The sequence below is a fragment of the Phasianus colchicus genome, chromosome 7 (assembly GCF_987193195.1).
Source record: "Phasianus colchicus chromosome 7, bPhaCol1.hap1.1, whole genome shotgun sequence".
Taxonomy (NCBI): domain Eukaryota; kingdom Metazoa; phylum Chordata; class Aves; order Galliformes; family Phasianidae; genus Phasianus; species Phasianus colchicus.
This window is the reverse complement of record NC_143442.1, coordinates 30,803,752-30,825,204: the sequence shown is the minus strand read 5'-3', so window position 1 is coordinate 30,825,204 and position 21,453 is coordinate 30,803,752. Positions and strand designations below refer to the sequence as shown.

The following is a 21,453-nucleotide window of genomic DNA, read 5'->3' as shown; positions in this document are numbered from 1 at the left end:
ATGCATATTTATAATGTATTTAATAACCCTTGTGTAGTAGGAGTGCAGTGGTGTTGAATAGTAGTAATTCTGTAATCAGAATATAGGGAAATTGATGTCGCAACCTGTCTTAACAGAGGTCCATAGGTACTTTATGCTGAGAATTTTATTTCATCCTGGAAGTAAGAAGAATTCTTTTTTTTTCTGGTTCACTTTCATGTACTTGCTCTCTGTGGAAAGATTCCCTGGTAGCTTAGTTACAGTGAAGGTGGCAGATTAAATTGAATGTAATTCAAGTGCACTTAATGTTTTCAGTATATTACTCAGTCATTTTGATCCTCATCTCTGCAAGACACGCGGTATCCCAAAGGAATGTCGGACTGCGTAATTAGCAATAGGCAAATGCTATTTTAGAAAGTATGAAACTGAAAGGTGAAAACCAGACCAGAAGGCTAAATCTAATGACAGATATTAGACAGTCTAAATGTGTTTGATTACTGTTTAAGAACTTCATACATATAAGAAAAAATGTTGGCCCACCATTTGTAGATTTTAATTTCTCTGGTTCTAAAAAAAATGTAAGGTGCATCTCTAAAAGTGAGAGCCAAGCTGAGTGTGATATCACAGAGTACTTGCAGGGCACATTGAGTCTCACAACGTCATGTGTACACGGTTCAAGCTTCAGTGAGAGCAGGAAGAATTACTTCTTAATTTGGGAAGGTGTCTGTTGTTGTTTTTGTTAGTAAACGATCGTCATCTTTTACTTCTGGCATCTCTACTCCATTCTCAAGGTTTTTTGCTTCCTTGAGGTACAACTCTTCCTCCCTTTTGCTATAATTTAGCTATGGTGGGACCATATATGGAATGGACTGCATAAATACATAAAGCATGAACTATAGGACACAGTTAAGTGGTTAAGTTATAGTCCTCAGCTGCATTATGATCTCCTTTTTTTTTTTTCTTAATAGGATCGGTGTTTATGCTGAAGGTTCAAGTAAATGACATCATCAGTCATCAGTACCTGGCACAAGCAGTCGTGGAAGTGTTTGTTAACTACACCAAGACAAATTCTACTCTCACTGGAAACAACGGAGCAGTATTAATAAAAGTTCCTTACAAATTAGGATTAAGCTTAACTATCGTATCATACAAAGATGGCTACATGTTAACACCTTTGCCTTGGAAGACTGGGAGAATGCCAAGTATGTAAGCCTCTTACTGTCCTATTATTAAACTGTATCTATTGGTAATTAAAGTACCTCTTCTCAGCAGTCCATGTAGTTAAAAATGACTGCAGTCAGTTGAGGGAGGCGGTGCCTGTCGGTGCAGATGTAAGGGTGAAGGACCTGTTAGATCTGTCACAAATTCTTATTACTGTGCAAGTGAGAAGAGCCCTTGTTAACTCTAAGTAGGTTGTACTGCAACACTGTGTGTACTCTGAGAAATTGTTTACTTAAACATAGCAAAGGGCTTTTTATGTATTTTGTATTTTCGATAAAAATTGTATTTTCTCTAGTGATTCATGGTGTGCCAGTGCTTTGAGTGTAGTATAACAGGTATAGACTTTTGTTACACTTTCTTTTCAGCCCAAGTATTTCCTCCCAAGTTTTCCTCTTCTTAAATGGGCAAGAAAAAAATCATTATTTAGAAAACAAATCAATAAGAGGATGCTTCTAAGAACTCTAGCCACTTCTATAGAAAACATACAACAGTAGCAAACACAGCATATATTATCCTGTCTAACCAACATAATTCCTCTTCTGGCCAACAGGAGTCATTTGTCTAGTCTTCATATGCTCCTTTTCAACTGCCCTATTCTTTTGGAATCAGAGAGCTTATTAGATGGTTATTTTTTCAGTTGCATAGTATATAACAGATATTATAACTTTCCACAGTATACTCGTCTGTGACGCTCTCATTGTTCCCACAAAGTCAAGCTAATATATGGCTGTTTGAAGATACTGTTCTGATCACTGGAAAATTGTCTGGTAAGTTAATTGTGTATGTACTACAGGCTAAACAATTTGTGATACTTGGAAAAAAGAATTATCAAGTTCACGATCTCTGTAAATGTTCATTTATCAAAGTTTGCTGATCTTCTGTGGAAATGGAAGCTACTTAAGCAGGGGCTACCTAAGCACTGCTTTTCACAAGAAGAGATAGATAATACCTATACCAAGGCTAGTATTCTGGTTGGTTGTTTATCCATTTGTGATGTGGCTACATGTTAGCACCTAGGAGAGACTAGGAATTTACAAGCCTTGAAAAGAGACTAGGAATTTACAAGCCTTGGAAAAAAACTGTTGTGCCGAGTGGATTTCTGAGCAATAATAGTCTTTTTTTTTTTTTTTTTACCATTGCTAAGACAAAATATTACTCTTTTACAGATGCCAAATCTCAACCAAGTGTTCAGTTTCAAAAATCTTTAATAAAGCTTCCAACAGATCACCATATTACAAATGTTACGGCTTATTTGACGGTGCCAGAGCAATTCTTGAAAGTGGACAGTTTTCTCTATACGACAGGAATTCTTCTAAACAAATCAGGTATAGTAGATGTATTGTTTACATTTTTAAAGAGAGATTTTAAAAATGTTATGTTTTTGAGTGCGTTCTGTTTCATTAAAAGTATGCTTAAACTAAAAGTGTCTGAACCAGCTTCCATTGCATTAAATTGGTTTACTCTTCTTCCTATGGAGAAAAGCTATGAACGCAGTTGATAAGTAATGTTGCCCTTTGATTTGTTCCGTGTATGTTCACTGTAGTGAATCAGAACTCATAACAGTGAATTTGTCCTTCAGTCTGCTTTACAGATGTGTATAGATAGTTCTTTTTAGTGCTGAAGCACTAAATTCTAAATCACAGTAAGTAACCTTTTAAATGACTTCTAATTGAAGGTATTTGAGATATCATGAGCCTGGAGAGCTAGTCAAATAAACACCTTAAAATGCAGTTCTGGACAGTGTCAATTATGGGAATCTAAAGCAGTCAGTGGGATTGCAGCAGTTAATTTTAGCAATGGGCTTTTCTGTATTTTCACTAGAATTCTATCGCCTGTTGTTAGAGCTTTACATCTAGTGTAAAGATTTTGTGCACAGTATAATTTGGCTCACTGTTAACCTGTGTAAGCCTGTTTGAGACTAAGTAGTCTGTATGTATATAGAGCACAGTTGTAATAATGTTTTCTATTATGCTGCTTCACAGGAGTAGGAGTGAGTGATTTCAGTAGTCATTAGATTCAACTGCATATTGGCATAGTTAGTTTAGGATTTGCCATTATATCAGATGTAATTATTAATTACAGTTATCTCTGGCAGATCATACAGTTTCGTCTCTTTTGTTCTTTTATTTCCATTCCCAGGGAGCTTGAAGCCTTGTGGCTCCCAATTTGATTACAGTGCATGTGGTGGCTACTAGTTGATTTATTTCAACGAACTGTTCTTTAATTTTCATTGAATATCACACATAATTGATATGTTGACTGATGTATTTCATAACTGTTCTCATCTATACCGCACGTTGTTAAATTTAAAGCATAAGAGAATAAGCAGCGTTTCTCCCCTTCCGTTTTTCTTTCAATCTGTCTGGCATGTGTTTTAAATTATTCATATACTCCTGTAGGAATAAGCTTCCTTTTAGGGCGGGTGGAAGCTAATTGATATCTGATGCACAAGGAATTTTGTCACAGCCAGCTTCTAACAGCCTGCGTGGATTTAATATTATTCTAGTACTTATTAATTCTGTTTCATTTTTTTTCCAATAGCCCGTCATATTGTGGGTTCTGAAGGATTTGCAAATTAGTGTGAAGGAAAACAAAGGAAACAAAATGACAAGCTGCACTGTAAATTTTTGTATATGGAGTTTCCTTTGAATGCTTTGACATGTTTCAAGCTTAACTACTCAGTTAATTGTAACTGCCAAATTAGCAAATTAATTGGTACAGGAAAATTTATTAAGAGGGTTTGACTAAAAGGAGAATTGTGGCAGTTGTGTATTTGCAGCATGTCTTCAGTTGGTTTCAAAGTTGTGTATATTGGATGATTAAAAAAGTTTATCTATTGGCTAACTCTTTGGAGTTTCTCCATCTCCAAGCCATCTTTTGCGTAGTCATTGATTCTACAGCCAGTGATGAATCTTTATGTTAGAAGTATGTTTCTCTTTTACAGATCTGATACACAAATGACTGTTTTGGGCTTAGAACACAAGATTTACGAGTCTAGAAGTGTTCATTTTATTTGACCAAGTTAGTGATGTGTAACTGTGTAGCTGAATGCAGATGAGGGCTTGACTTTGTTCACAGGGATACATAATTAATTCTAATTATTTTTTTTGAAAAATGTATGAGTGGAGGATTACAGACAAGGTATTTCTCTAATTCAGGTTTCAAAAGCATTGAATTGACTCCTCTTGCTGCAATATGTGCAAATGTTCTCTTGGCTGGGAAAGAACTGAAAGTAAATGGTCCTATTCAGATTACACTTCCTCTTCCTATAAGTACTGTAAAATCAGGAGATGCTATACCTGCATGGACATTTGATATGAAAACTGGTAAGTAGGCTAATTTGTTATTCAACGTTTTAACACATTCATACAGTTCTGAGTGTATGCCATTGCATCATTAAATATTAAAAGCACTGATAAATTGTTGTTAAATAGTCATCAGTTTGGCTAGAGATTGTGTTGGTTTTTGGTTGACTGGCCTGAATTGTTCAAAGCCATTTCTTTGCTTTCGCTAGTCTGAAAAGTGCTGCTAAAACTCATTAGCATTCCTATTCAACACATTTGTTATAACAATTTTTTTTATTTTCATGGGGGGGCTAATAATTCAGTGAACATATTTTATATGGTGTTACACTTTAAAACCTAACAATTCTGTGAATGTCTTTCTAAACGAAAGTGAATCAGAATTGAGGATGTAAGTCATTTGTTTTCTAAAGTATAGCTCTAAAAATCCTTTGATATTAAAGCTGGAATAGATGTTACTTAAGTCAATAAAAACAATTATGAAAGTGAAATGGAGGCTAAATAAGAGTTATCCACGGTAATACCATAGTTCTTTAAGTATGCAAGAGAGACTGGGGATAAGACATGCTAAACCTTCAGTCGTCACTTGACGTCTAACTTTAATCAAGAGTAATGAGCTACGTGCGCTTAGTCATTTAAATGTCCCATGTTAGGTGTGTGTGCATTGGTGTACTGACTGTCTTTGCTTGTTCCTTGTACCTTCCACCACAGCTCACCTTAAAATATGCAAGTGAACGAAGATGTGAGTCTTTACTCCTTACTAAAGCAAATAACTGTTGTAGTTGAAAGTAGAGGAGAGGACACTAACTCTAAAGACTTACTGTTTACGCATTTGAGAGAGAAATTAATCATATTAATAGCAACCAAAGAACATAATTGATTTGAACTAAGAGCATACTAATTAAAAATTGGCACATAGAAAAATTTCTGGCATCAATTTTAAATCTGTCTGTACACCTAGGAGGCTTTCAGAAAGGAAAGTGGTAAAAGGTAGCATTCTTCATCAAAGTAAGAGTCTTAATCTGTGATGGCAAAAAAGTGTGAGGGGATTTAATTTCTTGTTGCCATAGCCATATTTGTCATCTCCTGTGCTCATCTGTACCTATGCTGAGCTGTTTTGACTTAGTAAACGAACAAAACTAGGTCAGCAGTGCTGTAAAAACAAAGAACTGACAGAAGTAGAGCAGATCAGCATAGGGGCAAATTAGGAAGAAACCAGTGTAAGGAGCATATCTGGGTGCTGAGGAGCCTACCATCGTGCCTGATGAGGTGTGTTGGTCTTGAGACTAGAACAAGAATATGATGTACTAATTTAATTGCAGCAACAAAGGAGTAGTTGATTTTTTCCCTTTGGGGTTGTTCACTGTTAGAGGTTCTGTAAAGGTAAATTGTTTGTGATGATCACTCACTGAAGTGCAGTACTGAGGTGGAGCCTGGAGTTTGGTGAGGGAAGAATAAAGAGAATTGAGAACAAGGAGAGAGAACTTTCAGGTATAACTTTAACTTATATTTTTTATTCTACTTCTTCAGCTGTCCTATAGAGTAAGTATTTGCAACTATCTTTATGGTTCTGGATGTTTGCTCTTACATACCTTGCTTTATTTTACTTTTACTCTGACCTGTACACATTGTGACTACTTTCTAAGATAACCGAGGAATAGCCAAGTATTTAATGCTGGTGACTGAGGCCAACTGAGCATCTCAGCTCTAGCTCAGTCAAGAGCATCCACAGGTAGCTGAGCAGAGAGCTATCACCACACCGAATAATAGGCTGTGGTGTGAAAGGTCTTATGTGCAGGATGGCCTGACAAGATGTTGACGTGTACTTGAGTATTCTCAAGTCCTTGGATGGTTTGTCATATGTAATCAGCACTTCCATGCCAGTGCTGATAGAGGTAAGTGAACAAGCCTATGTTATTGTGTAGACTATCCACATGCACCAGAAATAAAAACATAGAAACTGCTTTCTTGTATCAACTTGTGGAGTGCTCCCTGGGGTAGCTCAGTATAGTGGTACTGACGCTTCATGAAGTTAAGTTGTTGTTATTCCAGCTGCTGTAAATGCACAGTCTGTTCACATATGTTGAATGTGGCCTCGTTGTTGCTAAACACTTTGCTTTATTACAACTGACAGCAGAATCATAGAATCCTTTGAGTTGGAAGTGACTTCTGAGGTCCATCTAGTCCAAATCCCTTGCAATGAACGGGGACCCCACAGCTAGTTCAGGCTGCACTCAGAATATGCACTTGGAAAAAATATTTTTATTTTTTTCTTAAGGTTTACTTTTTTCTATGGAGTATATTGTAAGCAAGATAAAACTTGAGTAGTCAATAGAGATTATACTGCTTCTTATATCTTAATTCAAAGTAGAACTTCTGGATACTTAGAATCTTTTAAATGTGGTGGTGTGTTATTAATTTATTTTTTAAAAGCCCGTAAGTAGCTCACCCTCTGTACTTACAAAACTGTTGTTTTGCAGCATAGGAACATCTGACCTTAGAGCTGACAAGAAATAGGATTCGAGGTTCTGTTGTTGCCTCCATGTGGGAATTAGGGATGGAAGACTCTTAGAGGTGGTGCTACTCCTGAGTCTGAACAAAAGGTTCTCAAAGTAACTGAGAAACCACATCCTTCAGGGTTCTAGGCTGTTGCTGCTGCTGTTCTCTTTCTGCTAGCCATCATAAGTACCAAAAGAAGACTGCAAATTTTAGTGCCAAATGGTTTGGAGAGGTGAAGGAGGAGTGCAGACACGTGTGGCATGGGTCAGCTCTCATCTCTACCTTCACTCTGATAATATGTCTTGGCTTTTCTGGAATAAGGGTCCTGGATATTGATTTATGTGACAGGCTTTATATAAATCACACTTACATAATTTGGTTCTTAGTTTCTGTTTTTGTGTGCGTGTGTTAACATTTTTCTTTCTCGGTATTTGCAGTTTGAAAATGTAAGGTTGTTTATAGGAGACAGCTTTTGTTTTTCAGGATTTCACAGATGGTATGCAGTTAATGTATTCAAATAATGCACTGTTTTATTCCATCTCTTCTACCGAATGCTTTATTAGTTGTGGAAGTTGGCATACCATAAAACTTGTCCTTTGCATTGCCTACCAGATGGTGAGGAGTCTGTGGCCTAACAATACACCTTCTTTGGTCTAATTCAGCTGTTTCTGTATCGGAGGAGGAAAGGAATGTTCATGACAAGCATTGTTTATCCTATTGTAGCTTATTAGATTATGTTGCTTTCCCACCGAGTGGTGTGAGCTGATGGAAAATTTTCATTCGTATCCTTAAATTACCTGCTCCTTGATTTTTAAGTTTCATACCTGTTTAAGTTCATAAAATAAGGTGGGTTTTTTTTCCCCAAATAATTTGCAGGAGTATCTATTTAAGATATTTGTTATTAAGAGATGAATGATGTGAAAATAATTCAAGTAATTGCTGATCATACTTTATCTCAAAGTCACTGTACGTAAGGATATTTGTCTTGTAATTGTTGAAAGAAAACTTGCATGTTTAGCTAAAACTGTAATACATAGTGTATAGGACAGAAGTTTAATTTTTCTTGTATTTTTGATAATATTTTAATTGATAGTGTTTTAGATAGAGAGGAATGTGGCATGGCATTTGCAATATCTTATCTTTTTCAGGTGCTTGGGTAAGCCGTGGCCTAGGAATGGTAAAGGAAGCAAATGATCAATTAGTATGGACATACACTGCTCAACACTTAGGCTACTGGATAGCAGCTCCGCTGCCCGGAACAAGAGGTATTGCAACTGCAAGTAGTGAGTAACTCAAGCACAAATTTGTCAGCAGGCAGTTAGTTTGATTGTTTTGAATAACAAAAGAAAGGGAAAATGACATAGAATTTCAACATAGATAACTTCTGCTTGTTTGAATTCTGATAATGCGTGCCTTTCTACATGTGATTGTTTCCTAGAACTTGCAGTACAGCCTGGATTTCCCTCCAGCAGTGTTAAAAGATATATGTTTATATTATTGCCATCTTCTGGAAGAACCTGGCAAGGAAACTGTAACTATGGAGGTTTAAAATTCTCAATACTGTGTCCCTTATTGCTGAGGATAGTGTAAAACAGGAAGAAATGCAAGGAGGTTAGGCTTAGGTATATGGTCTCAGTGGATCCTTTTGTATGTACACATGTTGCAAACTTGGATTTTGCAGACTCAAATTGAGGGATTTACCCTGGAGAAATGTGATGTCAAATTGTAAATATTATAAAAGCACTTTTTAACAGAAACACTGAACAGAATATATAGATGATGTTTCTAAATCAATTTGGATACCTCAGACAAATGTCTTTTGGCTGGAATTGAGTAGATGTCATGGTATTGCTTTAGTATCTAAGATGAACCTTTAGAAATCCGTTATACTGCACATTCTCTAGACTGCTGAAATAGCAAAATGAGAAGGGATAGATGAATATAGTACCATAGGAACACAAAATTATGGGAAAAGTACAGCGTGTTGTATTGCTACAGTTCTGCATATCAATAACCATTACTTGATTATGAAATCTATTTCTTGTCTGCTTTTGTGTTTGAAAATCTAGAATCGATCATTAGTGCAGTTTCCAAGGACATAACAGCCTATCACACAGTGTTCCTTACAGCCATACTGGGAGGTACTGTTATCATTATAATTGGATTTTTTGCTGTTCTTCTTTGTTACTGCAGGTAAGCAAAAGAGGGGCTGTAATGAGCTCAACATTAATGTAATTTAAAATTGATAAACTTGGACTTGATAGGTTTCTTAACACTACTGAAAAGATGTTAAGATATAAAGCAAACAAAATGTTTTAAAGTCTTAATGCACCCAACTCCAACTATGTAGCCTCTCCTCTATGTAGCCTCCTTTGGCTACTCCTACGTAGCCAAAGATTTCTTTAATTTTAGTGCTTACAGAACTTCATTTTAAGTTTTTTGACATCATGTTATACTAGTAACTTAAACAACATCTGATATTCAGGTCTGGAATTGAACAGTTGTTGTATTTCCTAGCATACTCTGCAGTCACTCTTCATTTCTTTTGCTTAGGGACAAATGTGGTCAGACACAAAAGAAGGAAAAAAATACAACAAAGCTGGATGTCATAAAAAAAGACCAGACCACATCAACAACTCACATAAATCACATCAATGCTGTCAAGGGGTCTTTAAAGTTAGAGGATAAGTCGCAGCTATATACACCGAAGATGTCTTCATACAGCCCTCAAAGAAGGATGTCCACAGACACAGAAGATGGAAAATCACGAGACAATTTTAAAATCTACTCGGAAGATGCTTCTTATCAGTCATCCTATCAGACTGGTCAGTCAATAAATTCACCTCATTCCTTGGAGCCTGGTGCTGGACTCAGACAATTGCAGCCACAAAAGCATACTAACAGTGCTACTTCCCAGGCTCCTAGGGACATTCAAGAGCAAAACAGATACCTTACACTGCAAGAGGAAATATACGGGCTTTCCCATATCCCAGAACATCTAATGCATATTTACAATCAACCTATTGCTATTCTTCAAACCTCTGATCTTTTCCATTCCCCAGAACAATTGCACGCCGCTAAATCAGCAACTCTGCCGAGGAAAGGACAGTTAGTGTATAGCCCCATGATGGAGCCTGTGAATCGAGATGGTTACATACAAACGCTACCTAAAATGCCAGTGCACTCGCATCCACAGCCTTCTGTCTGCAGAGATGAGAAAAGCACCTTGGATGGTGAACAAGGCTTGCCTTCTCAAACATCAAATTGGGGTCGGTACACTAACAGCTTACTGGAATCTGTCTCTGTCCCTGGAACATTGAATGAAGCAGTTGTAATGACTCCGTTTTCATCTGAGCTTCAAGGCATTTCAGAACAAACGTTACTTGAACTCTCTAAGGGAAAGCCATCTCCACATCCTCGAGCATGGTTTGTGTCCCTGGACGGAAAGCCGATAGCTCAAGTGAGGCATTCTTTTATAGATTTGAAAAAGGGTAGAAAAACAGAGAGTAATGATACCAGTCTGGACTCTGGTGTGGACATGAATGAGCATCATCCTGGTAGGAAACTGGAGCGAGAGAAAACCTTCATTAAAAATATGCCACATTCAAAGATCCTTTACTTGGAAGATCTGGATCTGAGTAGCAGTGAAAGTGGGACCACTGTGTGTACTCCAGAGGACCAGGCTGTGAGGCACATTCTGGATGGAGGGAATGGGCCAGCCATAGAACAGCATGATGAAGAGGGTCTAAGAAGAAAAACTGTGTCAGGAAGTCAGGAATCCAGTATTCCTTCCCCTAAGAAAAGGGATAGGCCATCTCTCACAAAAAGAGATAGCAAGACTAATATCTGGAAGAAAAGAGAGGAGAGGCCACTTATTCCTATAAATTAAAACACAATGTGCTTTGTGTTGTTGCTCTCCCTGCTAGTTGTTGACCTCTTGGCTGCTTGTGTAATTCTGCAGTGTAGGGTTTACAAGGGAAATATTGTTTTCTAGTATCAAGAAAAATTAACGTTTTTTAATGTACAGATTGAGTTACTATAACTTCAACTGGGCAATTGATATTCAATGTGAATTGATAACAGGGAAACACATGAAAAATTTCCAATTCCTAATTTTGCTGGCAGTGTAGAGAGGGTCCACATTTTAATTAGCCTGTCTTTTTTTTTTTTTCACACAACTCTTGGAATGCACAGTGAGAAATGTAGGCACATCTTTCATTTGTTGATTTTTTTTTTTTAAATTTTTACTAAAGCATTACTATAGTGGCTCAAGCCATTTCTCAGTCTTGTTCCTAATAAATGTGATTATCTGTACAGTATTTTATATGTGAATTTTTCTAGGGATTTGTCACTACCACTTTGTATAATGCTTCATCATTCAGTTTCATGGCACCAGAAGAACTCTATTGGATTTATTAGAAGAGTTCTAAAGCATTCATATTCTCTCTGTGTCCATTGATGTGGAAGAGGTAACTGTTTTGTATAGCAGTGGCAGCAGGGGGACCTGTACATGCTGTGTGGTTACTGGAGCTCATGATCTGCTGTCATAAGATGTTGCCTATCTTTTTTGGTCCGCTTTATTCTGAACTGAGGATGTTGACAACTGGCATCAACTAGGAAGCATCCACCTCTTGCAGAAAAGGACTGGTTCTGGTCACATTTAGAGCTGCTGTCACTGCTAATCTCAGTGGCTTCTTTAGGCTTTGTTACTAGTTAAAATGTTCTCTTTTGCATACTGTTGAAACAGTTGTGCTCCAAAACTTCGTCTTGGATTCCTTCGGATTTATAAGTTAGACTTTGGACTGAGATGAAAAAATGTGCAAGTTTAGACAAGTTATGTTATAGTATGTAATAGTGCCCTTTGATGGGAAAGCTGTTGCTTTTTATTTTATGATTTGGAGATGTATGTGCCTACATTTTACTAACCGAAGCTACTTTTGTCCTAGATTGTGCATCACAGTGGAGTGAAGCAGGCTTTAAAAATTGGGGTTTTTTATAAGCATGAGAGCAGATTGCGGAATTTGGTCTGTAATGCAATATAAATACTACTTATGACTCAACTTAGAGTTAAACTTACCAAAAGTCATGGATGCATGAAATGTAACTAAGATATATGTATAGAGGAAGGGAAAGGCCATCAAAATGTTCTTTATTTTTAATGTTCATCTTGTCAAAGTGATAGTTTCAACTTTGGCTAACAGAAAAATATACATACCCTTTGAACGTGCTTTGTACTGTATATAGAATGTCTTTCTGTGGCTTTTAAGATGCTTCCCTGATTAAATAAGTTCCAGCATCTTGGCCTTGGCAGTTTGATTATAAATCATCCTAAAAAAATGTTATAAATATTTCCTCCAGCTGTAGTAGTTTGGGTTCAGCAGTGAGGCCCTCAAGCATGAAATGCATGCAGGTAAACTGTAGGGTGCACTTAGCTGTCTGCCTACGTGGTACTGCCATCCCCCCGTCTTTTTGCCACTGTTGTTGAAGCACACCTTGATTTTCTTCCGAGCCAGTGCTTCAGGAATTCTTTCTTCTGAGAAATCGGAGGATGGGGGGGGGGAGTAAAGTATGGTGGTGGTGTTTATTAACATCCATCCCACATGTGCACTCAGAGTTGGGAAATATTCTATGTGGCTGGTCTTCTGGGAGCATTCACTCAGGAAATTGTTCTGTGATCTATGTCTGTTCTGTTGGGATTGTCAGTTGTCTGGTGGCTGTTTCTAGAAGAATATGTAAGATAATTGGGATGGTACTAGCAATCCATTAGCTCAAGTTTTTCTGACGTCTCTAATTCTCTTTGGCCAAAATACTGATTTAATTATGTGGTTCATCTATTTTAGAGGTTAAGATGGCTGGCCATATTAGTATCCCTTTGGTACTTTTTCTTGGTAACTAATTTAACTTCACTATATGAAATACAGTACCTATTTTCCTGTATTCAATCCACTGGATTATGTATATGACTAACTTTCTAGCCCAAAGTGATGATACTTTCATCTTTTCCTTTGTTTGCTTTATTACTTATCCATTATATATTTTGAAGTGTATTTTCTATGAATGCACAATTTATTGAAAGTTACTTTTACTTTAGAGGTTCAGGATTGTCCTGCTTAGAATTGCATCAGTTGTGATGAGTCCCTTTTCGAAAAGAGACTTTCATATATTCTGTTGAAAATAACAGTAAATCTCTGACAGTGGATTTCAGTTATCTAAATTTAGTATTTTTGTCTAAATTTGTCTAAAATAGTATTTTGTCTAAATTTCCTACAGTAACTTAAATATACAGCAGATTTGTTATCTTGTTTAAATTGTAGGTACCAAGACCACCTAATTCCTTAAACTCACTTTTATCATGGAAAGGCAAAGACTGTCACAAATGGCTTTATTCATGGGAGCTCAAGTGAATGAAATCTTGCGCTCCAGTGTTCCTGTTCTGCATCAGAGTAGGTATCTGGTCACCAAAGAAAAAGGATTAGAAATCTTGAAAAGATCAGTTTAGGATTTCAAAAGAGCAGTTTCCAAAGATGCACTGAGTTTGTGCTGATTCTTGTCCGCTCTGTTGGTGGATCACAAGCAAGGAGTGGAGTTATTTTCTGAACCTTCATTCTAAATGGGCTTTTGGCTGTCTGGATTAAGCCACAGTTTTGTCCTGGTAGTTTAAAATGGCCTCTTGAAAGGCCGTGCATAAGTGCATCAGCTCCTAGGCAGCCAAGCAAGTTGGAGGGGAATATTATTATTAAGAATTTATTGCTGTTGAGCTTCTCAGTTGTAGGAAGCAAAATGAATTTCTTTTTGAAAATGTTCTTTATGTTCTCATAATTGATAGAGATGACTTATCTGTGTGTAAAGTACGTGTCCTTAGTAGCCTTGCAATAGCTGCAACTGGTAGGATGTCTCCTATCAACATCTCCTTTGTGAATGAAGGGCCTCGGTTCTCTCTTGCTTAATGAGGATGTGAGCATTTGTTTGTGTAGAGTATTTAAATTCTTTTCTGGAGTGCACAAGCAGCAGTAAAGGTAATGCAGTTTCCAAGACCGTCTTTAACTGTTGCTTCCATCCATGCTTTGCTTGCTTTGTAGGTTCCATATGCCAACTTTACTGTATGTGACTTGCTAGCACTTATCACATGTTGTCATATGCTGCTGGTAACACTTCAGAAGACTTTTCTTCAGCTGTATGTGGGAAGATAGATGTATGAAAACAGATGATGCCCCTAAGCACACAGAGAGGGAATTCTTCCCTGGCCCTAATTTGAGCATTAAGTCTTGGATTTTAAAATCTGCATGCAACTCTAAAATACTTAAAACACTTGATATCTGTATGCAGTATTTACAGGTTATATTCTGTAAATATAGTCATTTTCCATTCATGTGTTGGAACTTGGTGCACTAGAAACCTATATCACTTCTTAGTGACTGGAATTCTTTATTTTACTCAGCCTTTCAAGAAAAGGAGTTTTGCTCCATTGAGTTCTAATATCTTAATTGCAGATACTGTATGCTACGTGTATATAGATGGAGAAAAAATGTTACCATGATGTTGAGTTTCTAGCAGCTGGGTATATCTTTTCTGTGTGTTAGCAGGTTTTGATGAGGTGGTTGATGGAGTTAGCTGAGGCCTTGCTTCTGCAGATGAATCTGTGTGGCTCAGATCAGTGCAGCCGTAAAACACTATAATCATTTTCAGGATCTAAAGGGGGACTATAAGAAGGGGATGGATTCTTTAGCAGGGTCTGTTGTGACAGGAGAAGGGGAGGTTATTTCAAAATAAAAGAGGGAAGACTGGACATAAGAAAGAAGTATTTTACAGTAGGAGTGGTGAGGTGCTGGAGGTTGTCCAGAGATGCAGTGGATACCCTGTTGTTGAAAAAACTTGAGGTCAGGCTGGATGGGGCTCTGAGTACTGTGATGGAGCTGTAGATGTTCCTGTTCATTGCAGGAGAATTGGACCAGATGACCTTTGGGGTCCCTTCCAACTCAAATATCATTATTTTATGAGAACGTAAATGATCAGATTAAATAATACATAGCTGTATATACATTAATATGTATATGTTAACCAGAATACGAATGAGCTAATAAACAGTAATTTTCTGGTGGTTTTAAAAAGTCAGGTACTACAGGAATTTAAAAAAGGAGAAATGCTTAACAATTACATTAGGTTAGCAAGAAAAATCTTTTTAATACTGTCAGAATTAGGAGAAGTCTGCTATCTTATAAACCTGAAAGCACAACTGATTTGATAATTAGGGAAATTATTTACTAATGCAGAGCTAGAGATGATGCACAAGAGATAATTCAGTATGTAGGACTGCACATTTTTAGTTGTCTGCTCTGTTTCTGTGCAGTAATTTCTACCAAAGAAGGTGAGATGACTGGACAACACTTCAAATTCTTCTCGTTAGTTAAAATATGAAGCAGATTAACCATAGTATTGTTATAGCGGTGTACAAATGAAAATGCAGTACACTACAACCATTGTCCACTACTGCTTATGAAACGTGGCATACTAGGAATATCTGAAGAACTAACTTAGCCTGCTGAAGTGCCTTTCTCTTTCATCAGACTTATTTTATCAGTGGGACACGTGACTATCTGAGAAGCACAGGTAGGTGTTTTTTTTCTGTTAGCCAAAAACCCCAATTCAAACTTTCTGTTGTGTAGCTTTTATAATGTTTTCAAAGGGAGATCTAGTGTTTTTATGTTGGAATACTGACTTCTGCATGTTGATGATGATGACTGTTGTACACCCTGTCTTTTTTGTATTTTATGTTTGAAAAGAAATTAAAGAAGTATATCTTTAGCAATCTGAACAGTAGTATCTTTTAAAAACCAATTATGGAATCCAATTCAACTTAGTAAATCAGAATGAAGCATCTTAGAAGTCACTGGGCTTATGGGTCTGAATCTGGGTGTTTTTTTAACTTCAGAAATGAAATGATTGTTTTTAACATACGAACTATGGTGATGATAAAAAGCTATTGTCAGTTGCTAACCCTCATTGGCAGTAGGAGGTATATTGAGTTGGGTGTATTGAGTTTTATTTGTGTTTTAAAACCAGTTTATATCTCATGTTGAGGCCTAACCTGCATTGTTTACATAACCCAAGCTTCTTCATTGATTTGGTTTTTTTTTTGTTGTTTTTTAAATTTGGTGCAGTTGTACTCACGCAAAACACAGTGAAAGACTTATAGAGTTACAAATAATCATTCTTTTATAGAACTCTTACTAACTTGTGCCATGGTTCTAACAGAGGACAGGTACGTTTCTCTTAAAGAACTCATACTAATAGTGGGTTAAGAGATTTTAATCTGAACTTCATTTTCTTTTAAAAGCAGTATTCAGCGTGTTCTGCTTAGTAAAAGACAAAAATTACTTAAGATTGTTTTCAAGTCTAGTAGAAGAAATCTGTATTTTAAGTCTTTACTATTAACATTCAGCCTGGAAATTATCTTACAGGATGAAACTTTTTTCAGTCAACTTACAATTATTGAATATGTCTATATTTGCATAATCTGTATTAGCATTTATCCAAAAAGTGTACTGGTACATTTTTCCTCAGTTTAATTTTTCAGTTCCTTTGAAGCACTTGCTGCATTTCAGTCCATGTTAGAAGAGTACTATTTTTACATCTTGCTACTGTGTGTGAAGACACTATTTAGTCACAATTTGTGCACGGAGGCCACAGACCATTGTTGAGGTAACAAAATGTAGGTGAGCTGATGGTTGTGGTCACCACCTTGCGTGTTGGGGCTTTACACTCAGCAGGCACTTCATTACCTTGGCAATCATTTTCAGAAATGATCAAGAACAGATGAGATCTTCATTTACAATGTTCCTGATGTTCAGCATACAGGTTTTAAGTATTTTTACCTTTTTATATTTTATCAGAGGTGTCTTCTAATCTCTATTTATTACAGTATCAGTTGAATATGTTGCTGAAAATGTAACTAAGACTTGTAAAATGTTAGAGCTTATGCAATATAATAAAATAGTTAAAAGTTATCAGTGCAATAACTTCAATTTTTATGGTCTTTGAAATCACATGTTGTCCAGGTACGCACTGGTCTCACTTTTTTCTTTGCTAAATAATGCTAAAAAAAGTTCTGTATTTCTTCCTTGGCCGTAATTCCAGTGCTCAACCAATGTTATTCACCTTAAAAGTCTACCAATTCTAATTCAGTCATATTCTGTTCCATTTCTAGTGAAGAAAGCCTTTGATCTCCACATTGCATCTGATTCCTCTTCGTTTGCTGGTGCAGCTAGAAGTATTACCTGTGTAAATTGATTTTGTTGAATTGGAAGGGAGTACCCATAGAACAAGAATACTATTCCAGGTTTTGTTCATGCTCCTCTTTCATTTCATTTAGATGCTTTCTGTGACTCCAAGAACAAATAAGATTTCTGCATGTCTGAATGTGCAGACATGCAGAAGCATCAGTTCTACCTACAGATAATCTCAAAATATCCAGATAGAAGAGCAGAATTATTATATGATATAGTAGAGCTTAAACCAAACTTCAGGGTTTGAAGTAATGATTTTAATTGCATATAGTGCAAGCCTTTTTCTCTTTTTCAGCTTTATGAAAGCCATTTGTCAATTATTTCATGTTTGTTCAGAAACACTGCAAGACTACAGGCAAGCACGCAGCAAATGTTCTCCTACCATAGCGGGCATTTGCACTTGCTCTGCAATCTAGTGCTCTGAGAAGTTACAGTCTTCCAGGAAATTACTGGTTTTCTTCTTATTCTCACAGAAAAAAATATTTTCAAACTTCCTGAGAAGTTGTTTCACTTTAAACCTATTGTGAATCTGCTTTGAAATGGACGGAGTTTCCTTTGTCTCTACAGGAAAGCAAAGCAATCTCATGAATTTTATTTCCAGTTCAATAGAAGAAAACTCGATGTCAGTCATATTTCATTTTAATGTGAAATTAAATATCTGGGTCATCAGATCTGTAAATGCAAATAATTATATGAGAAATGAGCTCAAATTCAACTTGATCTATGTTGCCATAAAAAAAACTCCCACAGAACTCAAGCTCCATGGATTACTCATTAAATGCCAATTTAAATCTGTGAGTGGGTGACTCTGATAAGTTTGTTCTAAAGAAATTGCAACAAATTTTGGTTTCTATTAAAGCTATAAAGATATATACTGTATACTATGCCAAGGTTTAGTTCCTCTTCTGAGTATAAATTATCAGTGAACTATAGCAGATCTTAAAGAAAGTACCTGAGACTATAAATAGGTTCTTGTACATTGAAAATAGCAGTTGATATGACTTTTTTCAGCAGTAATGTTAAAATCAGTCTGGCTTTACTTATTACAGCTCTGAATACGAACTTTGTTGTAACTGGTCTTTCAAGAATATCAAAGCTGTACTCATTTTACATTTCTTGGAGCAATTTACTTGACTGAAGGCTAAAAACTTAAACAGCAACAATTTCACAAGCGTACAGCTATTTTCTGAGACATCTGTACCAGCCAGGTCAGTTCCTGTGTTTATTTGAGATGATCTAATGTAAACACTTCTAGCAGCAGTGAATTAATTTTTGTGGCATACACAGTTAATGACATCTGATTACTCATTTATTAATTTGTTACCTGATCTCCCAGAAATCCAGTGTATGGAATATAAAATCGAAAATACAGCCATGTTACTTAAAACAAGAAAATTATGATTTCCTCTGCATACCAGTTCCTTCCAGGAATAAATCTATTCTTATAGGTTTAAAATTGAGATGATGAGGGAGTCATTGTCTTAGGAGCTTCTGTTGATGGCTGGTCTTTCCCGCTTGTTTACTGTCTTTTTTATAAAGAATGGCTTGCTACACAGATAAGATGTTAAAATTCAGCACTCTGGGATGTCTTTGAATTGAGGAATTATCACAGACACCTGTTTTAAAAGCAGATGTGTTCTTTGTACTGCCATTGTCAAAGTGATGTGGGCTTCTCAAAGCTTCATTTACGTCATCCTTTTTAATGTTATTGGACTTCCCAGAAAATGCTGCCTTGGAAGAGCTCAGAGAATTATCCTCCTCATGCTTCGAATGCCCACTCAGAGTTCTGCTGTTATGATCAGAATCATCTCTTAGATGGTGGTCTATATAACTGCTTAAAATTAAATCCTTTTCAGATACTGGCACACTTCCGTTATAAAGTGTTTTGAAGCTACTTGGAGAACTTTCTGATTAGTGTTCAGATGATACTTGCTTGATTAAATATTGATTTCCAGAGACATGTGTTTCTGGTTCCACTTCTTTTGCAAGTTTTCTAATGTGTGAATGAGAACCATTTGGGAAGCGTTCATGTTTGACTGGCATATCCTTTCAAGTCAGAGCATGGTATGCAACATATTCATCAATAGGATGTGAGTTTTTTGGTGCACTAGCCAACTGTCAATACATTCCCTGTGAAACTTAAAAGACAAAGGTCAGTTGTTAGCATATTTCTCAGCTAAGTATGGGCTAATCAATTGTTTGACCATACAGCAGTAATTCAATTTTGTCCAGTGTTCTGGGTACAAATCGAGAGGAACTTCACTGAGCACGATGGGGGCTGTGCTGCTGATGCATAGAGTGAATACATTTCAAGTTATGGACACTGTTAGGCTATAAAAAAGTTTTCAGGCTGCTGCAAATGAGGTATCTAGATGAGGTTTCATAAGGCGCTCCAACAGTCTGTAAGAGTAACTTGAGAATAAGATCACACATGTTCATTAAAATGAGGAATTAGTGCTGACTCTGCTAGCTTTTCTTTAAACTTAATTGCTCTTATGACTGTGTTACGTATCAATGCTAGGTGTAAAGGATAGTGACTGTGGACACTGAAGATCCTGAAAGTGATAAAAACTTGGATTTTGTATTACTAATGTTGTTCATCCGTGGAAAAAGTACTGCTGGATAGGTAAGCTAGATTGAGTTAGATCTGAAAAGTGTCTACGTTCTCTGGCATGCTTAAGGGTGCTTGCACAAACAAAGATGATCTTACCAGATTGTCCAGGTAATATGTATTTCCATATACTTACCAATTGAAAAGTCTGAGGTGGTGCAAGTTAACAGGTTTTGTGAAGATTTGGTTCTTTGATGTTTGAAACACTTTTTTTTCCCCTCTTGTGATTACATGGTAGGAATCTTAGTGTTGACCAAGGTGAAAGCTCTTCAAACAGAATCTACGCGGAATACCTAGGGCAAGTAAATTAGTTTGCTACCTAAAATGCTGGATACAGAATTTGCAATGTTCTATGGGGTACCACTAATCCTAAAACAAAACGAACAAAAAAGAGTGCATTAGGAAAAATAGAAACTAAAGCTGAATGCTTGAGAATGAGAAGTTGGCCTTTGACAGAAATTTTGTAATTGGTAGATGAGCCAGTCTGCTAAACCAGAGCTGTTGTGCAAGTCATTTCTGTGCTACTGATCTTACGAACCCTTAAACTTCCAAGAATACTAACTGGTATGTTTTTTTAGCCTGAACAATTGTATAATGTAAGTTACTGAATTTTTGCAGTAGTTTGTGTGAGTTTTCTGAACTACATTGACTTGTTGCTTTATTAGAAACATTGCTATATGTTCTTATTAAAATGTTTATCCTTTTGTGTGTAGTATTTACTATTTCTTCAGATGCTGCTTAAGAAAGTGTTGTGAGAATGTTTTATGTTTATTGTAGTAGATGGTGCAGAAAAAGATGAGCTCTTACTTCTCTTGAAGATGGTTTGCTAGGTTAAAGCTTTTGTATGTTGCTCTTTAATCTGATGTTTCTGAAAGCAGTTCATACCATTTCCATTTCTTATTTCTCTTCTGTTGTGCAAAATAATCGAGATAAATGGAACTCAAGATGAAGTGCCCTTGTAAATGATTTAAAAAAAAAAAAAAAAAGTAGCTGAGAGCAGTTGATCAAATTTGTTTCCTAACTATTTTTGGTGTGGCAAATACGATTAGCTTTCTTAAGTGAAATCTCTTACTTGTACCTTTGCAAAGCCTGGAACAGAAAACATTTACTTCAATTAGAACATCAAGATATTCTCACTTTTTTTCTAAGATAACTCTCAGGAATGGCAAACCTAAAGAGCTGATATTTCTAGAGATTCTGACACAAAGTGACAGAAAAATTAACCTCTAAGACGTATGTTTGTTTATGATTGTTATGGTCATCTGAATTGACTGATATTTTTCACTGCTCTGATGCTACAGAGTGAATCTGTATATATAAAGCTGGTATAAGGGTATAAAGCTGGTATAAGCTTTCTATAGACCTGTAGGTACGTGTGTTTTCAGCTCCTTTTTTTGTGTTTCAGTTTTAGACCTGGACTCTTAACAGTCGTCTTGTAGGATTTATTTGGATAAAAACTTGTTGACAGACTTCCACCAGCCTGCATTTGTCTCAGGCATGCCTCTTAGAGAAGGTAAGCAGTTAGTTGCCAAAGCAAATTAAAAAGGCAGGTTAAGTT

At 36.5% G+C, this 21,453-nt stretch overlaps 1 protein-coding gene and 1 pseudogene across 3 annotated transcripts in view; one reads left to right on the top strand and one right to left on the bottom strand.

Annotated features, from left to right (window-relative positions):
* The window catches only part of FAM171B (family with sequence similarity 171 member B), a 40,337-nt gene extending 19,491 nt beyond the window's left edge, over positions 1–20,846 (top strand). For 2 of the 3 annotated variants that reach the window (XM_090144354.1, XM_090144353.1), the window contains exons 2-8: positions 948–1,181; positions 1,875–1,967; positions 2,367–2,525; positions 4,359–4,526; positions 8,150–8,266; positions 9,071–9,194; positions 9,555–17,359. In XM_090144354.1, coding sequence (XP_090000480.1) covers positions 959–1,181; positions 1,875–1,967; positions 2,367–2,525; positions 4,359–4,526; positions 8,150–8,266; positions 9,071–9,194; positions 9,555–10,890 — 2,220 coding nt within the window. In that variant the 5' untranslated portion in view covers positions 948–958 and the 3' untranslated portion in view covers positions 10,891–17,359. Of the gene's footprint in view, positions 1–947; positions 1,182–1,874; positions 1,968–2,366; positions 2,526–4,358; positions 4,527–8,149; positions 8,267–9,070; positions 9,195–9,554; positions 18,493–19,805 lie in introns of those variants that run through there. The other variant, XM_090144352.1, reaches the window with a different exon arrangement.
* On the bottom strand, positions 18,487–20,789 carry ZSWIM2 (zinc finger SWIM-type containing 2; annotated as a pseudogene).
* Positions 20,847–21,453: the final 607 nt, after the last annotated feature.